General features: G+C 41.1%; 1 protein-coding gene across 1 annotated transcript in view; it reads right to left on the bottom strand.

Annotated features, from left to right (window-relative positions):
* SLC25A24 (solute carrier family 25 member 24) overlaps nucleotides 1-21,728 on the bottom strand; it is a 118,923-nt gene that overhangs the window by 46,127 nt on the left and 51,068 nt on the right. Inside the window, exons 3-5 of the mRNA XM_033916547.1 lie at nucleotides 17,810-17,897; nucleotides 3,743-3,854; nucleotides 369-527 (exon numbers count right to left, since the gene is read on the bottom strand). Of these exons, the coding sequence (XP_033772438.1) occupies nucleotides 369-527; nucleotides 3,743-3,854; nucleotides 17,810-17,897 (359 nt within the window). The remainder of the gene's footprint in view (nucleotides 1-368; nucleotides 528-3,742; nucleotides 3,855-17,809; nucleotides 17,898-21,728) is intronic.

Raw genomic sequence — 21,728 nt, 5'->3', positions numbered from 1 at the left:
AGACAAATTTGAAGGCAAACATAAAATTAACAGTGGACCATGGCAATGGAAATGTTGGAACTAGCAGCAGAATCCTGCTGTATTGTCTATCCCATTATCTCAGAGCTAGCACAAAACAGCTCTAACATTTAATCTCTTAAGGACAATTTACACAATGCTCTGCAAGATGTGATTGCCTGCCATGAAAATGGCTCTTTGCAGACCATACGCACACATCTTTTGACTCTGTATGGTAATTGGAACTGATTTAATAAGCTACATCTGTAGATATACAAAACCAGAGCTGTGCGTCTTAACATCCAACATGCTGCATACACTGTCTCATATGTATAATAAAAGGTCAATGGCAAAGAAATATGCAAACTCACCTGCATCATAACTTTTAGTCGATCCAGTGGTGCTGTACCTGTGCGAGACACAGCACCAGCCACGCCCCCAGAGAGCAACTGTCTCCACCACAGTCCATTATTCTTCTCTTCCTCGCTAAACTCATCTGGAATGGTTAAACTATCTCCAATATCCAAAACCTGTCAAAATGCAAGAGAAGGCTGACTGTAGGACCAGCTGCTTGCCTCAGTCCAAACTTTATCTGGATGTTTATCCAAGTACCAGTCTGAATACCACCAGTACCTGGATAAGTAGTTGCAGCCAAGTTATAGCTGAATATTCATTTCCAGCTAGTATCTAAATCAGGGGTACCCACACTTTTTTGGGCTTGCGAGCTACTTTTAAAATGACCAAGTCAAAATGATCTACCAACAATAAAATTTTAAAAAACACAAAGCACACTGTACGCAGAGAAAATGTTAATTATCATTTATATTCCGAGGGTTTTCAAAAAGGTTAAGGCAGATGACTTTATGCGATGTCACCTCAGTAACAACTATACAAAAATAGACAAATATACCCCCTCCCTATTTACTAAACCGCGATAGCGGTTTTTAGCACAGGGAGCTGCGCTGGGCTGTGCTGCTCTCAATGCTCATAGGCTCCCTGCGCTAAAAAACACTATTGTGGTTTAGTAAAAGGGGGCCATAGTGCAAAATATAGACAGCAGATATAAATTCTCAAAAGGGACATATTTTGATCACTAAAGTGAAAATAAAATAATTTTTCCTACCTTTGTTGTCTGGTGATTTCATGAGTCTCTGGTTGCACTTTATTCTTCTGACTGTGCATCCAATATTTCTTCCCTTCTTTCAGCCTCCTGTATGCTTCCTCTCCTCCAGACCTCATTCCCTCCCCCAACTTTTTCTTCCTCTCTCCCTGCCCCCTCCCCTTTCTTTCTCCCTGCCCCTCTTTCTTTTGTCTGTCTTTCTCTCTCCATGCCCTCTTTATTTCTGTCTCCATACCCCCTTTCTTTCTTTCTGTCTGCCTTTCTTTCTGTCTCCATACCCCTTTCTTTCTTTCTGTCTTTCTCTTTCCATGCCTTCTTTCTCTCTGTCTTTCTCGCTCTCTCCCTGCCCCCTTTCTTTTCTGTCTCCCTGTCTTTCACGCTCCATGCCCCCTTTCTTTCTGTCTCCCTGCCCCCCTTTCTTTATCCCTGCCCTCTCCCAAGCCACCGCTGCCATTGGGGAACAGGCCACTACCGCCATCAGGGAACAGGCTGCCGTCGCAGCATTCTGAGCTTTCCCTGCTTCCCGATACCGTAAAGAGGACGCAGAAGTGCCAAGACAAGCCTTCCCCACCCAACGTCAATTCTAACATCAGAGAGGAAGTTCTGGGCCAGCCAGGCAGCAATTGCCTGGCCCGGAACTTTCTCTCCAACGTCCTCTGCGTCAGGAAGCAGGTAGATCATGAAGGCAACACGAGCCTATCATGGAGCCCGGGATAGGCTCCGTGATCGACTTGCTCACTGGCTACTCATTAACCACCATATCACTATTTAATGCTGGTCTACAAAATCAAACTTTCGCATCTCCCATCTTTTCTCGATAAACTCATCATCCCTTTTTGCCCTTCCCGGACTCTTAGATCGGCTGACCATACCTTCCATCAAAGAATTATATTACACTAGAAAAACTAATTTCTCCTTTGTAGCTCCAAATTTATGGAACGCCATGGCACTTCAACAACACCTTGAAAATTCACTCGACAAATTCAAGATTAAACTAAAAACGTTTTTATTCAAAGACGCATACCATAACATTTAAATATTTCTTCTCCAACAGCTAGCAAACTAAATATGAACCGCTTTTAAGAAGCGTTCCCCTTTCCTGATGTTATATTCTCCCCCTCTAATCCTCTTCTTTTAATTTGTTTTTAATGATGTAATTATTAACTTTCCCTTCCCCCTTAAGCTCATGTCACATTTCTCCTCCCCTTATAATAATTTATTTTTAACCATTCATTTTTAACATTGTAAACCGGCCAGGTGCCCGTTGATGATCAGCATATTAAAATTAATAAACTTGAACTTGCGTTGCCTTCACGATCTACTGGTCGATCGTGATTGACCTTTTGGGCACCCCTAATCTAGATCCTGATGCTATCTGGGTATAAAAATCCTATCACTGCTGGCATCTAAGAAACGCACCGACTGCCATGGGTTGAATATCAGAGGTAAATTTTTTAGGTGGAAGTTTTTCAAATAATTATAGAGTTGAATTTCTTTGGAGAAGCCTCTACCCTGGTGTGGCACTTCTTGGACTTTGAACATGACTTTCAATGCAAAAAAATAAAAATAAATAAAAGGGCCCCTTTCAATTTCTATGGGCTTTGGTGCATTTGCCCATGGGAGAAGCACTACCGCAGCTTTGTAAAAGGGGCCCTAAGATTTTTTAAAACCCCTTCTCACATTTACTCTAGGTAGCATGCTATACTATTGCTACACAATAAAGAAAAGCCCAACGAAAGCCAGTGGTGTTCACATTTGAAAGAATGGAATAAAAAAATCATTTCTCTCATAAAAATGGGCAAACAATAAATATGTTGGGGAAAGTTGGGGCTCATTTTTCCATATGTGGGTAGAGCCTGCCATGGAATAGTTGTTTACCCTGGAAGTACTGGGTCATTGTTTTAAGACTTCTTCAATAGCAGTAAGCATGCTGTAGTTTGTAGCTGCTGTAAGAAATGCACAGCTGTGTCAAAAACTTTGCTTTATCATCTCCTTTATGATTTCAAAATGAAGGCGATCTCTCAGTGTAGTGAAATTGCTCATTTTGTTAGTTTGTTTCTGTAAATCAGTCAAATCATAAAAATTCACTGTGCACTCATTTAGCTTTCATCTTCCATTTTAAACTCAAGAAATGCCAGGCAGGAAAAGCTTTCATTTCCAATGCACAGGGACTGAGTTTGGGATAATCAGGAAGAGTCTTGTATCATTTTATAGACTATCTGGAGAGTAATCTCTGGCTTCAGTGTTTCTTGACTCTTTAGTCATGCAAAGTTTCAGTGACGTTGTAGATGGGGCAGTTATTTATTTGGATTTGGCTCACGGTGAATTACATTAGTTTGACCTTTCCTTCCAATTCCAATATTAACTGTTCACAGTGCAAGACACGAAAAGAGAAAAAATTCTAAATTCCAAAAAGAAGAAAGCAACTAAATCCATGCTTTCATTTGCTAGTAAATAAATGGCAATCCTAATTCAATTTATACTAACAAACTATAATACACTATCTCAGATAATAATCTGTACTAAGCTATTTCTCCAGGTAAAGCATGTTGAAACAACCCATAACTCATTCATAGCTGCTGAGGCTTATAAATATGTAAAATCCCTCTTATGCCCATTACTCACTGTGGAATGTTTCCAGAATCGGACTATTTCTTGAATGTCTTCAGCAGGGTTCAGTAAAAAATGGTTCCGCCATTCATTCCAGTCTACGGACATGGTGCCATCCAAATCAATACTGCAATTGAAATTCAAACATAACAGACTGGATAGCAATAGGAATCACTATCAACCACTAACCTAAGTCATAAAATGTTATCTCGATAACAAACATCTATCAAGCTGAAACACACAGCAGTGGCTATATCAGCCAAACAAAATCACCAAACCATTGCCTTATTATTGTTATACCTACATAGTATATATCAATAACTACTCCTATACTCTAGGAAGTTCTCTGGCCCACAAAGACCCTTTCCTCTTGGATGGCAGAGACAGAACATGAAATATGTAGCAAGGCATTCAGACATCAGGTGATAGTACAGTATTTTTAAAGCAAGCATTGCACTTTCAAGTGTACATTCAACCTTAGGCCACATTTTACCAGATACATTTACACTGCTGAGTAAAAAAGAGAATCTACATACAAGTTTTCAGAAGGGGTTTAATGAAACATTTCTACAAAGTTAACTACAACACAGAACATCCTGGAAATTTCATTTATGAGGTAACACATTATGACCTTCGTAAACAGACTCGTTTCTTCAACTTGACTCTAGAATTTAACTTTCCAATCAACATTATTACTCATTCAAGTCAGCCATGTGCTTAGGAGTACCAAATGCTGGAACACCCATTGAAACAGTTATTTTCATAAGTAAAACTTACATTTCATTTACCTCTGCGTTTTCTTTTCTAGGCTCACATATATACCCCACCCCCCTTTTCTCAAATTAGGTTCAAAATAGCCTACAACGTTTGCAGCAATGGTTCTTAGTCCTAGCTTAGAAGGCACACCTGGTTATCTGCAATGATTCTGCATGAATTAACCAGTTCCTAAAACAAATATACCCAAAAATATAGAAATCTAGGAACAAAATAAAATTAAACAGGAAAAAATAAATAAAAAGGAAAAAAACACACTTAAAACTATTTTATTTTGTCAAGTGCTTTTTGTTCTGTTCTTTTTTAAATATTGGATAAAAATAGTTCAAGTTTGTTTATTCCAATATTTGTATATATTTTTGGTGCATGAGACAGATTTAGATACAGGGCTCCACTATATGAAAAATTGTCTCAAATATATTCATAAACTACACCAAACCACAATTGTGGAATTAATCTCCCACTAATTCAAACCGCAATTCCCTTGCAGTGGAGGAAAAGACTTCTGGAGTCCAAAAGCAAGCAAAATAAATTTGTCATTGCTGCTAATTCAGACTAACTTTCAATCAATGGCCAAAATTCTCCAGGCAATTTCTTCCTGTCCTTATCAATCATAGTTTTGATCAAAATCAGTGTCCATATTGATGTACACTCTTAGGCAAAGGCAAATGTGGGTATGAAACAGCACACATCTCAAACGAACCCAATGGGGATCCATTTCACAAGCTGCTTCATCAGTGAATCTGTACTGTGCCAACACAATGCAGTGAAAACTCTTTCCTGAAATAAATCCCAAATAAGTCTTCACCACATTACGTTAGCACAATCTGGATCCCCTGACAACGAGCTTGTGAAACAGGTCCCTGTCAGACTCATTTGAGATATGTGCTGTTTTACACCCACATTTGTCTGAGTGCACAACAATATGGACATTGATTTTGTTAAAAATATGATTAATGAAGACAGAGATAAATTTAAGTTGAAGGAGTAAGCAGCAACAAGTTTTTGTGCTTGCTTCTGTAGGCCTGATTCCATCTGAATAGATCTTAAAACCACTGTCAAACAAGCATTCAAAATGAAGTATACAGTAGATTTAAAGTTGGTTTGGGAATTGGCCCCTACCTACCTGTTATTTAATTTCGTGCTATACAACGCCGTGAGGGTAACCAGGAATTGTAACTTGTTTGCATACCCGAAGATTTTAGGCTGTAAAGTTAGTTCCTTTTTGGACAGGATGCTAGCATTTCAAGCAAGTAAACAGTCCTGGATGGATAACTATATCAGCAGAGCCATGTTATCTTATGGTGCCTTCCGAAAATAAATTAAGACAGTTTATTTGATAAATTTATCTCGTAACTTGATGTTTTTAATCCTTAACATAATAATTTTACCGTATAAATTTAAATGTTTTAATCCTTAACATAATAATTTTTATCCTCTTTTTAGTCAATATGCTGTATTCTAATTTTAAAATTTTGTACTTTGCCAATTGTCCAGTTTTATTCTTTTGTGTAAACCACCTAGAATTCTTTTGATTGTGACGGTATACAAAAATAAAGTTATGTTATGTTATGTTATGCTTTCCTCTACCGCAAGGGAACTGTGGTTTGAATTAGTGGGTGATTAATTCCACAAATGGAGTTTGGAATACATTTTTGTGTATTGTGGAAAGTTCTCCTCGTTTGAGGATTGGCTTTGGTTCATACATATTCAGAAAACTAGACTGGTTCTTTAGGACTGGATTGGAAATTACTGATTCAGAGCACAATAAGAATGTATACAGTGTTCTCCCCAGAAATTTTTTCCAGCCAGCTGGCATGAAAAAGTAGCCGGATGGGGCGGGATGGGGAAATTTGGTGGTGTGGAAAATTAACCCCCTCTTTTACTACGGTGCGCTAGCATTTTTAGCGTGTGCAAACCCCGCGCTATGCGGGAAAACTAATACCAGCTCAATGCTGGCATTAGCGTCTAGCGTGCGTGGCAATTCTGCGTACGCTAGAACCGCTATCGCAGCTTAGTAAAAAGAACCCTAAATGTGTACTATTTTTATTAGTTAATTATTATTATTTTCCAATGCTCAATATGACTTCCTTTTTTAAGGTTTGACACTTGTGCCAGAATATTTTTACTAAATTTAAGAAGTATCCAATTCTAGAAGGGAATAATTTGATATTTGCCCTCTTTCAAATGGTATAGAGGTTTAAAAAAAGGAAATGCGTTAATGAAGTCATTAGGCTCAATCTAGCCATTTATTTCTGCATGAATTTAAACAACTAAAAAAAAAAAAAAGATAAATATAGCTCATTCAGTCATACAAGAAATGCCTCTACAGCAGGGGTGCCCACACTTTTTGGGCTTGCGAGCTACTTTTAAAATGACCAAGTCAAAATGATCTACCAACAATAAAATTAATAAAAAAACCACAAAGCACACTGTACGCAGAGAAAATGTTAATTATCATTTATATTCCGCGGGTTTTCAAAGAGGTCAAGGGAGATGACTTTATGCAATATCACCTCAGGAACAACTATACAAAAATAGACAAATATACCCCTCCCTTTTTACTAAACCGCTATAGCGTTTTTTAGCAGAGGGAGATGAGCTGAATGCCCTGCGCTGCTCTCGATGCTCATAGGCTCCCTGTGCTAAAAACCGCTATTGCAGTTTAGTAAAAGGGGGCCATAGTGCAAAATATAGACAGTAGATATAAATTCTCAAAATGGACACATTTTGATCACTAAATTGATAATAAAATCATTTTTCTTACCTTTTTATCTGGTGATTTCATGAGTCTCTGGTTGCACTTCCTTCTTCTGACTAAATCCAATATTTCTTTCTTTCTGCCCCTCCCCTTTTCTTTGTCTCTCTTTCTTTCTCTCCCCCCCTGCCTGCCTTTCTTTCTCTCTCCCCCCTTCTTTGCCTTTCTTTCTCTCTCTCCCCCCCTGCCCCCCTCTTTATTTCTGCCTTTCTTTCTCTCTCTCTCCCCCTGCCTGCTTGTCTTTCTTTCTCTCTCCCACTGTCCCCCCAAGCCATCGTGCCGATTTCTCCCTGCTGCTTCCTCGACCCAGGCCAGGCACATACAAGCGCTGGACTCACAAGACTTCACCTCCAATGTCAATTCTAATGTCGGAGAGGAAGTTCCAGGTCAGCCAGGTAACGATTGTTTGGCCCAGAACTTCCTCTCCGACGTAAGAATTGATGTTGGAGAAGAAGTCTTGTAAGTACGGCGCTTGTACGCGCCTGGCCTCGCTCAGGGAGGCATGAAGAAAAAGATCGCAAAGGCAACACGATCGACCATTTGGGCACCCCTGCTCTTATGGTATCCCGTCCTGACCTGAGGAAAGGGGTTTAGTCCCAAAAAAAGTTCCTTATTTCCATTTCCTGTTTACAAACTTTAATCAATAGTTACTTTATTCTATGTAAAGCAACAAAAAAATTTTTCTACCTTTTGTCGTTTCTGCTTTAATCATCTTCTCTTCGCTCTCTTCTTTCTATTCAACATTTGTCCTCGCTCCCTTCCATGCAACATCTGTCCTCTCTTTGCCTCTTCTACCCAGCCTCTGCCCTCTTTCTCTCTCTACCCCTTCCATCTACTGTCCACCCTCTCTGCCCTTTCCATCCAGTGTCTGCCCTCTCTGTTCCATATGGCATCTTCCCTCTTTCTATGTACCTTCAATAAACTGTATATCCTGTGCCCTTTCTCTTCTTTGTACATGATTCATTTCAGCTTCACCCCCTCCCCTATGCTCTGGCATCTCTCTCTTCTCCTTTCCTTCCTTCCTTTCCACTCCACCCCATAGTCTGGCATCTCTATCTCCTTCCCTTCTCTCCCCCCATGCCCTGGCATCTCCCTCCCCCCCCCCTCCATAGTCTGGTAGCTCCTTTCTTTTCCCTCCCTCCCATGGTCTTGGCATCTCTTTCCTCTCCTGTCCCTTCCCCGGTCTTCCTTCTCCCCTCTCTCTCTCCCCAATTGGGTGCTGCTGCAGCAGCAGCACTTCTCTTCCCCTCCCCCATTGGTGCAGCAGTACTTTTCTTCCCCTCCCCCAATGGGTGCAGCAGCACTTTTCTTCCCCTCCCCAATTGGGTGCAGCAGCAGCTTTTCTCTTCCCAACCCCTAATGGGGTATAGCAGCTTTTCTCTTCCCCCTCCCCCCCAAAAATTGGGTGCAGCTGCAGCAACATTTCTCTTCCCTTTCTCCTCCCCCCAAAAATGGGTGCAGCAGCAGAACATTTATCTTCCCCTCCCCTCCCCCATTCAGTGCAGCATCAGCATTTCTCTTCCCATCCTTCCCATCTCACATACCCGTCAGCAGAGTCACTAGGCAAGTTGTAAGCTTTCCTCCATCGCTGACCTATCTTCGACGGAGGGAAGCTTACAACTTGCTGCTCTTCCTTGCTTCAGGCCTTCCTCGTTGCCGGGTCCTGCCTTCGTGGAAACAGAAAGTAGGCAGGACCCGGCAGCCAGGAAGGCCTGAAGCAAGGAAGAGTAGCAAGGCAAGTTTTAACTTCCCTCCGTCGCTGATCTATCTCCCGCATGCTCCGGGGCTCTAATGGGGAGGGAAGAGAAGGGAGGCCAGCATGGACAGTAGTACCATTAGAGCCCCAGAGCACAGGTTCAAGTCGCTTGCTGCCGTTTTTGGTTGGTTTTTTGTTTTTTTTTAAAGTCAGGTGGGAACTTTTGGTGGTTGAACTTTCGGTGGCTCTTCAATGTTGAGCAGCGGTGGCAGCAGGATTCGCGGCAGATGGCAGCCAGGCGCTCACAAAAATTAGCCGGGCGCAGCGCCTGGCTAAAAGGCGCTAGGGAGAACACTGTATTAATGGTCTTCAACATACAAAGCAAAATAGACCAAGTGTGCCATGTTTATATTTATTTAAGATTTGATATACCGCTCCTGTATTTTACTGTCCCTTTCTTTGCTCAGTAAAACTGACACACCTGTTTTCTCTTTAAATTCACTGACCCTCACTTATACAACCTACTATTCTGCCCTGAACAAAATCTAAAGTGTTTCTTATTTTGTTAATGCATAAACAAGAAATGTTCTAACAGGCAGCTGATTTTCTGTCTCAATTCCCTCTGATGAAAACACAGGGCTTGCTGTTACTCAGCATAACCAGTGAGTGTCAGTAAAGAACAGCAACATATTCCCTACAATACAAGTTAGTGAAGTCCATTAATGTAAACCAGTGGTTTTCAACCCAGTCCTTGGGACTCTGCCTGGCCAATTGGGTTTCAGGATATCAATAGTAAATATGCATGAGATGTATTAGCATGCACTTTCCCCACTGTATGCAAATCTCTCTCATGCATATTCACTGTGGGTGGTCACTGAGGACTGATGAAAACCATTGAAAAAAAGCCACAATCCACAGCTTCTGCAAGACAATTGTGAGATAATATCTTGCATTTATTTGTAATTTTGTATTACAATCAGGCCCATATTCTATAAATGGCACCATAAGTTAGACGCCTAACTTAAGTAGCAAAGCTGTTTAAAACCCTCCTTAAAATAGTTTAAAACAAAAAATGTAGGTGCCTAGATCATGTTTACGGCAGCGCCTAAGGACATCTAAGGTCAAAGCAGGTATGGCTAATGCCAGAAATACCTTAAATGTCCTTAGGCGACACCATATACACAATTCATTTAAATTGCAATAAAAATTAGAAAATGGAAATGTGAATGTGAATTTACATGCATGTTTAATGAATTTAGGTATAAGCACTTACACCAACATTATGTTTAAATTACAGGTGTGTATTTGACTCATCATGCCCTCTCAGTGCCCTTCTAGAAAATAGAAACAGAGTTCGGAGTTTATCTTGTATATAAAATAATGTCTCAGTTCAACAGATATTAACACCAGACTTTTATTCCCATCTTTGAAAGAAAATTATTGGTCCTTCACATTTATAAACTACAGTAGGGCTCAAATTCTCCATCACTAGGTGAGCTCTGACTGCAACTCCAGTAGTTGGAATTTAAGGACAGTACCAGGCAGACTTCTACAGTCTATGTTCCAGAAATATCAAATAAAAAAAGACAATCATGAATTTATAACTATTGGGCAAACTGGATGGACCATTCAGGTCTTTTATCTGCTATCATTTACTATGCTACTTTATACAATCACCCGTAAACACACAACAGTGAAACTCCGAAGAGTAATTGGAATAATTTAATATGAATTTAGTGAAGGAGTGCCCTCAGTGTGATAAAGCAGCAATTAAGCCCTCCCCCAGCCGGCTCGATGGTCTTCAGAGTTAGTTATTCTGGTTCCTGAGGAAGGGAGTTTATTCCCGAAACCATGCCTGGTTGACCTACTTTGCCTGCGGATTTTCTTGCTTTCGGGAGTCCGTTTCACCACTCATTTCCAGCTAAGTCAGCGCTTTTGATTCTTGTGGGAGTTGTTCTTGGGGGAGGTTCTTTAAGAGACTGTTGATTGACTTCACTCGTGTGTGTTGCTTTAAGCTTTATTTTTTTGCACTTTTTGCACTTATTGATTTATTTCACACACCTTGGAAGTGCCCCATGATAGTGTGGGAGCAGGGACTGGTTGTCCTTGTCTCATGATGTGAGTGCAGGAGCATTGCTCCTTTCGCTGCTTTATCACACTGAGGGCACTCCTTCACTAAATTCATATTAAATTATTCCAATTACTCTTCGGAGTTTCACTGTTGTGTGTTCATGAGTGTTTGGGCAGTGAGCAGTCTCTTCGAGAACCAATTGATCTTTACTGCCTCTCTTTCTGGTATCTTGTTAAGCTTCTTTGGCAGGCCTTTTGGAGTTCTTTTTGTTTTTGATTTACTTTATACAATCAGACAGGCTAACTGACTTTTTTGGACATTCTCCAGAATGCCTCATAAAAGTCACCTTCAGTGCAGTGTCACTGATTACCTTACACAAAGCAAAAACTTGAAAAACTAACATATGTAGATTCTGTAAGGAAATGCTGGAAATGATTATGCATTGCATAGCTAGCTACAGAGTTCTGATGGGTGAAGGGTTATTATATATAGAAAGGCACAATAAGCTGGTTTGTCTCATCCATTGGAAACTTCATAAAAATTGCAATAGTGCTGTACCAGAAAGGCACTGGGAATCAAGACCCTAAGACAGTGTGTCTCAAACTTTTTCTAGCTCCGGCACACTAAATGGAGCAAATGTTTTTCACGGCACATTATAATTGAAATTATAAAATTACAAAACCAACATAAAATTAAATTTGAGAGTTATTTATTTAAAGTTCTTTAAGCTATGAATGGGTAATTGAAACAACAATGAAACTAAAGCAGATAGAATAGAATTGCTAATCAATGCGATGGATGAGCTTGTTTTTGAGTGCAAATTAACTCAAAATGAGGCTCGATAGTTGACAAGCAAGCATTCATTCATCATCTATCATTTGCAGTCGTTCTCTTTTTTTCAATTGAGTTTCTGTCAGAGGCAAAAATCCAAGTCTACAAAGATAAGATCCAAACAATAACAAAGCCTTGATTGCTTTGTTGCTCAAGTTAGGATAACTACTGCATAAAAAATAAAAATAAAATTACTTGCAATTAGTTTTTAAAGACCAATCACGTCAACGAATGATGCTTGTCTACGCAGTTGTATCCTTACACCAGCAGACGCTCATAACATTGACAGACTCTTGCACACGTGACAAACAAATCATCTATTCTAGTGTATATTTATGAAGGAAATTTTTAAAAATAAAGTAAAATTCTGGAATCTCTCATGGCACACCCGGAATCTCTTCAGGGCACACGACTGTGCCACGGCACACAGTTTGACATATACTGCCCTAAGAGAACTAACACAAAAGAAGAGATTTTGATCACCCGAGACATTCCAATTCCAACTGATAAAACAAAGTATGCAACAAAACTGGCATAATAGTAAAGGAGACAAACACAAGAACAGCACTGATTATAGAGGGCCAAGTGATTATTTTGTAGATCAAATGGAGAAAAAGGAGATCTTCAAGTATCAAGAAAATGTGGCAGAAAGCTACAAGGATTCTACAGATTTGATTAAAAGGAATTTTCAAGCATATCTTAATAAGTTGCCTATATGCGTTACAGCTTATGAGCTCCAGAAGGAAATTTTTTTTTTTTTTTGCCATGATGCTAATTCTACAGCAAGCTTTGGCAGTAAATTGTAAGGACTCAGATCATACTCTACATACCCTGGCTTAGGAGTGAGACTAATTACTGCCAAGGTATGCACAAACTGAACCCATTTGGAAACACTGTACTGGAGCAAGTACCAATTGGTCTGTACGTAGTGAGTCATGGAGTCATGGAGTTGCAGGCTGACTATAGAAACCAATGAGACACTCCTTTCGAAATAGAAATAGCAGGGGAGCTCTAAAATAATTCCAGGTAAAACTCAATATTATTTACCATTGGTATATAGAGAATATTTAACACCTGCCATGTGTTGCTCTGAAATACTGCTCAATGCACAAACCATAATGGACTGCAAAGCAGTTACTTACTGTTAGCAGGTTTTATTCGTGGACAGCAGGCAGATATTCTCAAATGTGGGTGATGTCATCCATGAAGCCCGGTAAGGATAGTACTAAAAGTGTACTGTCACTTTAAATTTCTTAAGACGCTTCAAGACTGCCCACACTACGCACGCATGAGTGCCTTCCCGTCCAACGTCGGCTCGTGGTTCCTCAGTTTTGTAAGAAAGCTAAGAAGCCAACTAGGGGAGGTGGGAGAGATGTGAGAATATCTGCCTGCTGTCCCCGGATAACACCTATTACAGTAAGTAAATGTACTTTATCCTTTGACAAGAAGGCAGTATATTCTCACATGTGGGACTCCCTAGCTTACTGAATGGGATGTTGGGAGATTTGGCCATTAGGAAGAAAATAAATCCTGTAAAACTGCTTGGCCAAAACAACCATCTTGTCTGGAATATGATTCTAGACCAGGGGTGGGCAACTACGGTCCTTGAGGGCCAGAATCTAGTCGGGTTTTCAGGATTTCCCCAATGAATATGCATGAGATCTATTTGCATGCACTGCTTTCAATGCATATTCATTGGGAAAATCCTGAAAACCCGACTGGATTCCAGCCATCGAGGACCAGAGTTGTCCCACCCCTGTTCTAGACAGTAGTGAAATGTAAATGTGTGAATTGAGGACCAAGTAGCTGGGTTCATAGACAACCCTGCGAAAGACAAAGGCGTGCGCCGACAACTGAGTGCAAGACGGAGGCGCGCGCAGAAGAAAATTACAATTTTTAGAGATCGCGCCGGCATTGTGGGGTGTTTGGGGGGTTGTAACCCTCCACATTTTACTGTAAACATAACTTTTTCCCTAAAAACAGGGAAAAAGTGAAGTTTTCAGTAAAATGTGGGGGGTTACAACCCCCCAAACCCCCCACAATGCCCCCCACAACGCGGCACGATTTCTATTAAGTAAAGTGGGGGGGGGTCCCCCCATACCCCCCCCGTCGGAGCCCTAAAAACAGTAATTTTCTGCATCACGCACCTCCGTCTTGCACCTCCGCGCTGCGCTCAATTGTCTGCGCGCGCCTTTTGACCCGACACCAAGTAGCTGCTTTGCAAATCATCTTCAATGGGAGTAAAACGCTAAAAAAAAAACAAACTACTGATACTGTCATAGCTTAGACCTTGTGTGCTGTAACACGTCCCTCGAGCTGCAGCCCAGCCTGAGAATAGCAGAAAGAAATGCAGGCTGCTAACTATTGTACATACTGGCATATAAACTGAGATTTTGGGCGGTTTATACTCGAGCTTCCTTTGAATGATGGTGCTTTTTTTCCATCCTTCCCCACCCAAAGACCAACAATGCTATCTTCCACCCCTCTAGATGCCTGACACTGCTATCCTCTATCCTCTTCCCTTGACTGGTACTGCTATCTCTCTCCCCCCCGTCAAATGATCAGCACTGCTATCCCCACTGATGGCCATTGCTTATGTCCTCCTCATCCGCCCCCCCACCCGATGACCAGCACTCCTATCTCTCCACCCCCCTCATTAATTGGCACTCCTATCCCCCACTACCTGCTCCCCCCTGCCCCAGATTGTTACTGTCACCCCTTGCAAGGTAGGGTCCTTGATCAGTCAGTCATCCAGGTAAGCAAAGACTTGAAGGCCCTGCTACTACAACCAGGCACTTGGTAAATACTCTGGGAGAGGATGCAAGGCCAAAGGGTAGTACTTTGTGATAATGGTGATGAGCCACCTGAAAACAAAGGAATTGCATGGAGGCTGGATGCACTGGAACGTGAGTATAGGCTTCTTTCAGATCCAGAGAGCATAGCGAGTCATTGGGATCTAAAAGAGGATATAAAGTTGCCAGGGAAAACATCCAAAACTTTTCCTTCACTAGAAACTTGAGGCCTGAGGTTCAAGATTGATGAAGACCTCCCGTCTTCTTTGAAATGAGAAAATATCGGGAGTAATGCCCTCAGTTTCTCTGTGCAGGAGGAACCCTTTCGATGGAGTTGAGAAGGAGCAGGGATTTTATCTCCCAAAGAAGAAGAGACATCTGTGATGGTGAAAGGAGACTCTTTTGGAGGAGGATCTGAAGAAATGTTGATAAAGTGAAGAGAGTATCCCTCTCAAATGACTGTTAGAACCCAGAGGCTTGTGGTAGTTAGTTCCCAACAAGGATAATACAATTGAAGCCATCTTTCAATGGGTTGAGGGAGAGGCTGGGAAACAGGAATAGCGGCTATGCTCTCGAGAAGCACGTCAAAAAACTGAGCAAGCTTTTGGGGAGGTGCTGTTTGAGGGGTTTTTTTGAGGATGCTGTTGCTTCTATTTCTTTCGCTGCAATTTAGAGGAAGCAGCAGGTTTGGAAGAAAAAGGTTTGGAAGTTGAAGGTTTAGGCTTGGATTTAACTAAAGCATCCCAATGTTTCTCATGGTCAGTAAGTTTTTAGGTAGCATTTTCAATAGAGTCACCAAATAGCTCATCACCCAAGCACGGAATGTTAGCCAATCTATCCTGGAGGTTGACATCCATGTTAGAAACTCTGAGCTATGCCAAACGTCTCATTTCCACTGAGATAGCTGAGGCTCTAGGAGATAATTCAAAGGCATCATAAGCTTATCTCGCCATACACATTCTAGCCAGGGCAAGGGTGCAAGAGATGTGATGAAAATCCTGTAATTGCTGTTAAGTCTTGACATAGTAGGAAAAATAGAAATTGTAATTTAGAACTCTATTGGCCAATATGGAGTTTTGATACAGGCGACGGCAAAATTTGTCCATAGTGCACCCTTCCCGACCTGGTGGCACTGATGCATAGACTCCAGATGGAGTAGATATTTTCAAAGTTGACTCTACCACCAGGGACTGATGATGGAATTGCAGTTTGTCAAAACTAGGAGAAGAAATGATTTTATATAAAGAGTCCAATTTTCTGGGGGCCACAGTAATAGTAACATGGGTTCCCAGTTCTTATGAAGAGTCTCCTTGAGAATACCATGTTAATAGTAATCAAAGAAGTTCTTTAGGAGGGTCATCATTGTCCAAAGCCTCCAAAAATTCAGCACTGTAGGTAGAATCAGCTTCTAATTTGACTGGGAGCTCTTTACCTAATTTCCAAATAAATTTTGTGAAGGAAAGTCTTCAGTAGGAGACTTAGCTCTGTGGAGATTTTTGAAGAGACTTTTCAGAAGGTGTCATAAGCCTCTGTGATGGACTCAAGGACATCATCCGCTGAGTCAGACTGTAAATCCGAATCCTAAAAGTCTTTTGGCAAAGGAGTGCAATGAGCCCAATGTCGACATCGAGCCTGGTGCCGATCCGATGAAAATGATGATGTATGATGCGACTTCCTTGTATGTTTTGTAGAGCAGGAAGAAGAGTGATGTTTGGGTTTCAAAGTAGCTGAGGATGAACGATGCTAAGCAGACTTGGATCATCGAGATGAGGAAGAATGCTGATGCCTCGAGGAACTGGATGGAGAACGGGCTCTATGTGAGCAGTGCTTGTATGTGGAACATCAATTCTGTACCAGAGATCCAGTATCGGTACCGCAAGACCTGGTGGCCTTATGCTTAGACTGGGTCCTTACCGATGGAGTCAGTGTTGGAGTAAGGAGTTTGCACATATCAGACTTGGAACAGCGCTTTCAGCTTTTCTTGGTACAAGAGCACCGGTACCGTTTGGCGTTTTTCCGGTACCATCGATGCCTTGTCTGGCCTCGGAGAGAGTGACCATGAAGAGGATGCACACCTCAATGGAGGAGAGGCCAGATATAAGAGCGGTCATCGCTTGGTCAGCATCAAGAGACTCAATGCAATGTTAACCTGCGAGACCTTTTGGGAAGCTGGCAGCTTTTTAGCTGGCTTACCCGATGGAGCGATGTCCCCCAATGCCGATGTCGAAGTTGATGCTTTCGATGTAGAAGGCAATGATGTGTTCTTGGTGTCCATACCAGTGCCGAACAACTTTTCTTGTTGGAGTTTGCAACTCTTAATAGTACATTTTTGCAGGGCAGAACACTGCGCACAGGACTCAACATGGTGTTCAGGGTTAAGGCACTGTAAGCACCAGCTATGTGGGTCAGTGATTGGCATTTGTAACACTTCTTAAAACCAGTTAGCAGCAGGGACATCGACAAAAAAATTGACTCAACCAAATTGAATTCAATGTTCAAAAAACACAACTTCTTAGCTCTGCGGAAAACTAAGAACTGAGGAGCCGTGAATGGCGTCGGACAGAAAGGCACTTGCGCATGTGCAGTGCAGGCAGTTCATGAACTTTCTTAAGTTCCTAAAGTGGTGATGCGCTTTTAAAGATGTCCGTACCGGGGCTCCATAGATGACATCACCCACATATGAGAATATGCTGCCTGCTTGTCCTGGGATAAAACATTTTATCATCAATGCTTTAATGTATTTACAAACCTGAATAGACACGCGTCTAGGAGGAAGACTTAAAGAAGAGATATACACCACCTTGGGCGAATTTCTTGAAAAAGACGATATATAAATCCAAATAAATAGCTGCAAAGCAAGAGCTGAACTATTGAAAGTATTTTAAGGATTTGATGTGCATTAAGAAAATAGCAAGTCCTTCCTGTAGTATTCTAACCCTCTTCCCACTGTTGCCTTGTTTGGCAGTTGCATGTTCCTCTTGCAGTGTTAAGAAGCCAAGAGAGCAGGAGAGGGAGAGGAAAAAAGTAATGTTAGATATTCTCTATTGGTTGTTGCGGGCTGCTCTATAACCCACACAGGCTGGGGAGGGGGATACATTTCATCTCTTCTGAGCCAATACTGCTGTGAAAAAAAAAAAAAAAAAGATAAAAATCTCCTCACCTCCCAAGAATCTTTCTTGCATGATCTTCAGAAATTGCTATACCTAGGCCCTTGAGAGACTGGACGACTTCTGAGGCTTCAATTTTACCTTAAACATTTAAAACAAAAATGTCCAAATGTTACATGCTTATAGCCTTTAGAAGACTCACCTGGTTTAAAAAGCAATCTTGCTTAAATTTGATGGATATTTCAAATTAAGGTTCAAAAAAATTGTTAGGTCAAAACAAAGCCTATGACAAATTAATGTGTTACTGGAATATCATGTGTCATAACTTGTGTGCAGCCAGCTAAAATGGAGTCAAGCACATACGATGACAGGTAAAGAATCAGACTCCCAGATATGAAATGTGAGAAAGAAATACTGCCATTGAATTTTGAGCTACAGAACCAATTTGTTGACTACTGAGCATGACATCGCAAAGGCAGAATTCATCCTTGCTTTTGAGAAAGAGCGTTTGGCTGCTTATCCCTCTGAAAATGCATGAGTACTGAAGTAACTTTCATTGCACCGAGTACCAAGACAGCATCAGTTCTCTTATTTTCTCATATCCACTGAAGGTGGCACCAGCTCAATTCAACAAGCAATAAATAAAAAATGAACTTAGAAGGCCTCTCTTTAACAAATTACTCAATTTTGTGTGCTGCTTGCATGTGACCTCTACCTTGCTTTGATAACCAGAGGCTGCACTAAGGCATGATTTAGCTTTCTATTAACCAAGCACTGCTTCTTAATTCCCTCTGACACAGAAGTATCCCTACTGCCAAATGTAGGACAAAGTAGTCAAGTATCAGCAATTTTCCAAGCTAGGTCTGTTTCAGAGGGTTCAGAGGGTTTCATATGCCTGTGGATAATCTAGTCTATGGTCTTCATCAATATATTTAGAAGGTTACTGCCAGGGATCAATAACAGAAATATTTAATTAAAATCAATAAAATATCAGGCTCTACACTGGAACATATAAAGATCAGGTTCTCCTCATCCCCAGAGCAGTTTTCTGTACTGGTGCCTTTTGTTATAACAAAAAAATTCTACAAATAAGATCAATAACAAAGAAAAGCAAAATATACATTAATAAAAGATTCATTAGTAGGCAAAGGATACTCAATATTTATTAACAATACAATAATAAACCAAAGTTTTTATTGATTGCTTTCACCAAAAACTCAGGGCAGTTTATAAAATTATATATAATAAAATACGGCATAAAAAACAAAACCTACAAGGACACTGCTCGAGAGAGGACGCAGAAAGTGACTCTCCTGTGGCCTTCTAAAATCCCTCTCTTTTTTGGACTAACATAACCTTCCAATTCACAATCAGAGCCCAGGATTGAGTACGGCTACTCTGGGGTACCTACAGACAGCATTTCCACAGTGAAATGACCTCGTGAGCGGTGCAGAAAGATCGGGAGCACATTGAGGGGCTGATGAAAAAATGGCGGCGCCCTATAGTCCTACGGCCTCCATGGTCAGAGCTGCCTAGTTTGCCAAAATAACAAAGGAGGTGACCACCGCATTAGAAGTCATATTAGAGAAACGTTTGAAGTTAAATATCTCTATCATTTGTAAACTGTTTGAAACAATGGTTAGTTTCACTGGTAAGGAAGGTGAGTTAGGTGTGGGAGATTGGAGAAGAAAAGAGGGAGAATTTTCAGTATCAATTTGATACTAGTATCTGATTACTCTTAGTTATCTGTGCACCTGGACCCATTGTACATCCTAAGTTGTCCATCCTAAGCATCAGACATTAACACATCTTCTTAACACCTCTTTGCACCTCTTAGCTGCAAGTTCTTTTGTTACCTTTTAAGCACTGATTTAATTTAGGCTGGCTAAGGCTGTTTGCAATGACATTCCCTAAGGTCAGACATGAATGATATCATCTCCCATAGGCCTTTGCTGACATTGGAAAGGCCAGCAAGTTAAGGCAGGGCTGACAACTCCTTGACAAAATCATGCTTTTTCAGCTTCCACATGCTAAGGAAAGCAAGACCCTTCTTCCGCCAAAATCATTTCGCCATCCTTGTCCAATCCATCATCCTCTCCAAACTTGACTATTGTAATGCCATTTACCTTTGCTTAACAAAAAAAAGCCTCCAAAGACTCCAGCTTATTCAGAACACGGCAGCCAAGCTGATTTTTGCAAAACGTAAATCTGACCACGTCTCCCCACTCCTGGCCAATCTTCACTGGCTCCCAGTGATCTCCAGAGTCCAATTCAAATGCTCTTGCCTGGCTTTTAAGATTATTCACGGCATCCTTCCTTCCCTAATCCCACTTTCTTTTAACTCCTCGTACCCCTACTCCACCAGGACCGCCCACAAATTAAAATTATCCTTCCCCTCCCTTCATGGTATTCTCCATGCAGGTAAACTAGGAAAATCACTTCTTTTCATAATCACAGGTCTCTGGAATGACCTCACTATCCCGCTGCGGAACCTGAGCTCCATCCATTTATTCCGCAAGCAACTAAAAACCTGGCTCTTCTCTAACATGTAATTTCTTTTCCCTTACTTTCCCACTCGATTTATAAACTTATGTAAACCTTTTCCTACCCTTTCTCATTTTAAGTTCTTGTAAACCGTGCCAAGCTCTACTTCCGTGGGGATGATGCAGTATATAAACTAAAGGTTTAGTTTAGTTTAGATATCTTAGCCCACATCACGAAATCTCACATCACACATCTTTTGATGCTCTGCTAGAGAACATAAGGGAGTATAGCAACTTTGCAGGTCTTAACTTAAACTTGTCTAAATCGGAAGCCTTGCCCTCAACCATGGACCTAAAAAAATTATTTTTTTAATTTATTTTGATTTATTTCCCACCCTCCCAGAAAGCTGAGGGCGGATAACAGCAGAAAAAACACAGATTCAGAGTGGGGTAACAGAAGGATTGGTGGGGTTACCGAGAACAGAGAGAACCTAGGTACAATATTAAAGGCTAACAAATTATCAAGGAGAAGCGTACAGATTCTGTAGGCACTGGATCTAAGTACAAGGTGAGGCTAACATGTTATCATGTACAGAGGAGAACCATGAGAGACAAAGGGCATACAAAGTTTAGGGAAAGGGGACTTGGGCTGCAAAGCATATTGGAGGCATATAGAGGGAAAGTCAAGCAGTAGCATAATCTTGTTCATACAGCTGTTCATATGTCTGTTCATAGAGCATTTTAGACATCTTTGTCACAGTTTCTGTTAACCTAGTTCTGGTCCGAAGCAGTTAGCAGAAGAGGAAGGTCTTTCCTGCCTTCCGGATGGTCGTCAGAAAGACCAGGGATCTGATTTGCATGGGCAGATGATTTCATGGCTTAGGAAGGAAGTGGTTGTAGGAGCGTTTACATGCAGCTTCCAAGTAAAGGGCTCTTTCTGGAGGAATGCTGAGTCGTTTTTCCGTTTCGGAGTTGAGAGGGTAAATGGGCCTATAGGGGGGTAATTTAGCAGCTACGTGGTAAGGTGCTTTGTGGTGGAGGCTTTTACGGGCTAATACAAGGCCCTTGAGATGGGCAGAAGGCTCTTTTCGTTACCTTGGTATTCAATTACCACTTTCCACTAGTCTGTTGTATTCTACTAATGTCCCTAAAGTTTTGCAGCACACAAAAGATCAATTGGACAACTGGAGAGACCTCCCATTGTCATTTCTTTGTAGAATAGCTTTGATTTGAATAGTGATATTCCAACAATAATTATACATGTTGCAAACGATATCGTTAAAATTATTAAAGAAAAATCTTAGGAATTTGGATAGAATGATTTCCAGATTCTGTTGGAATAGACAGAAACCTAAGCTTACATATACTTACTTTGTTGGCAATTGAAACCAGAGAGACTTAGGTATTGTCCTTTACAATTTGGCTTGCTTGCTTGCTGCAGCATTTAAAAGACTGGATATAAGGAGGAGAACAATATACACCACTTTCT

Source organism: Geotrypetes seraphini, chromosome 12 (genome assembly GCF_902459505.1).
Source record: "Geotrypetes seraphini chromosome 12, aGeoSer1.1, whole genome shotgun sequence".
NCBI classification, from domain to species: Eukaryota; Metazoa; Chordata; class Amphibia; order Gymnophiona; family Dermophiidae; genus Geotrypetes; species Geotrypetes seraphini.
This window is presented reverse-complemented; position numbering and strand designations above follow the sequence as displayed.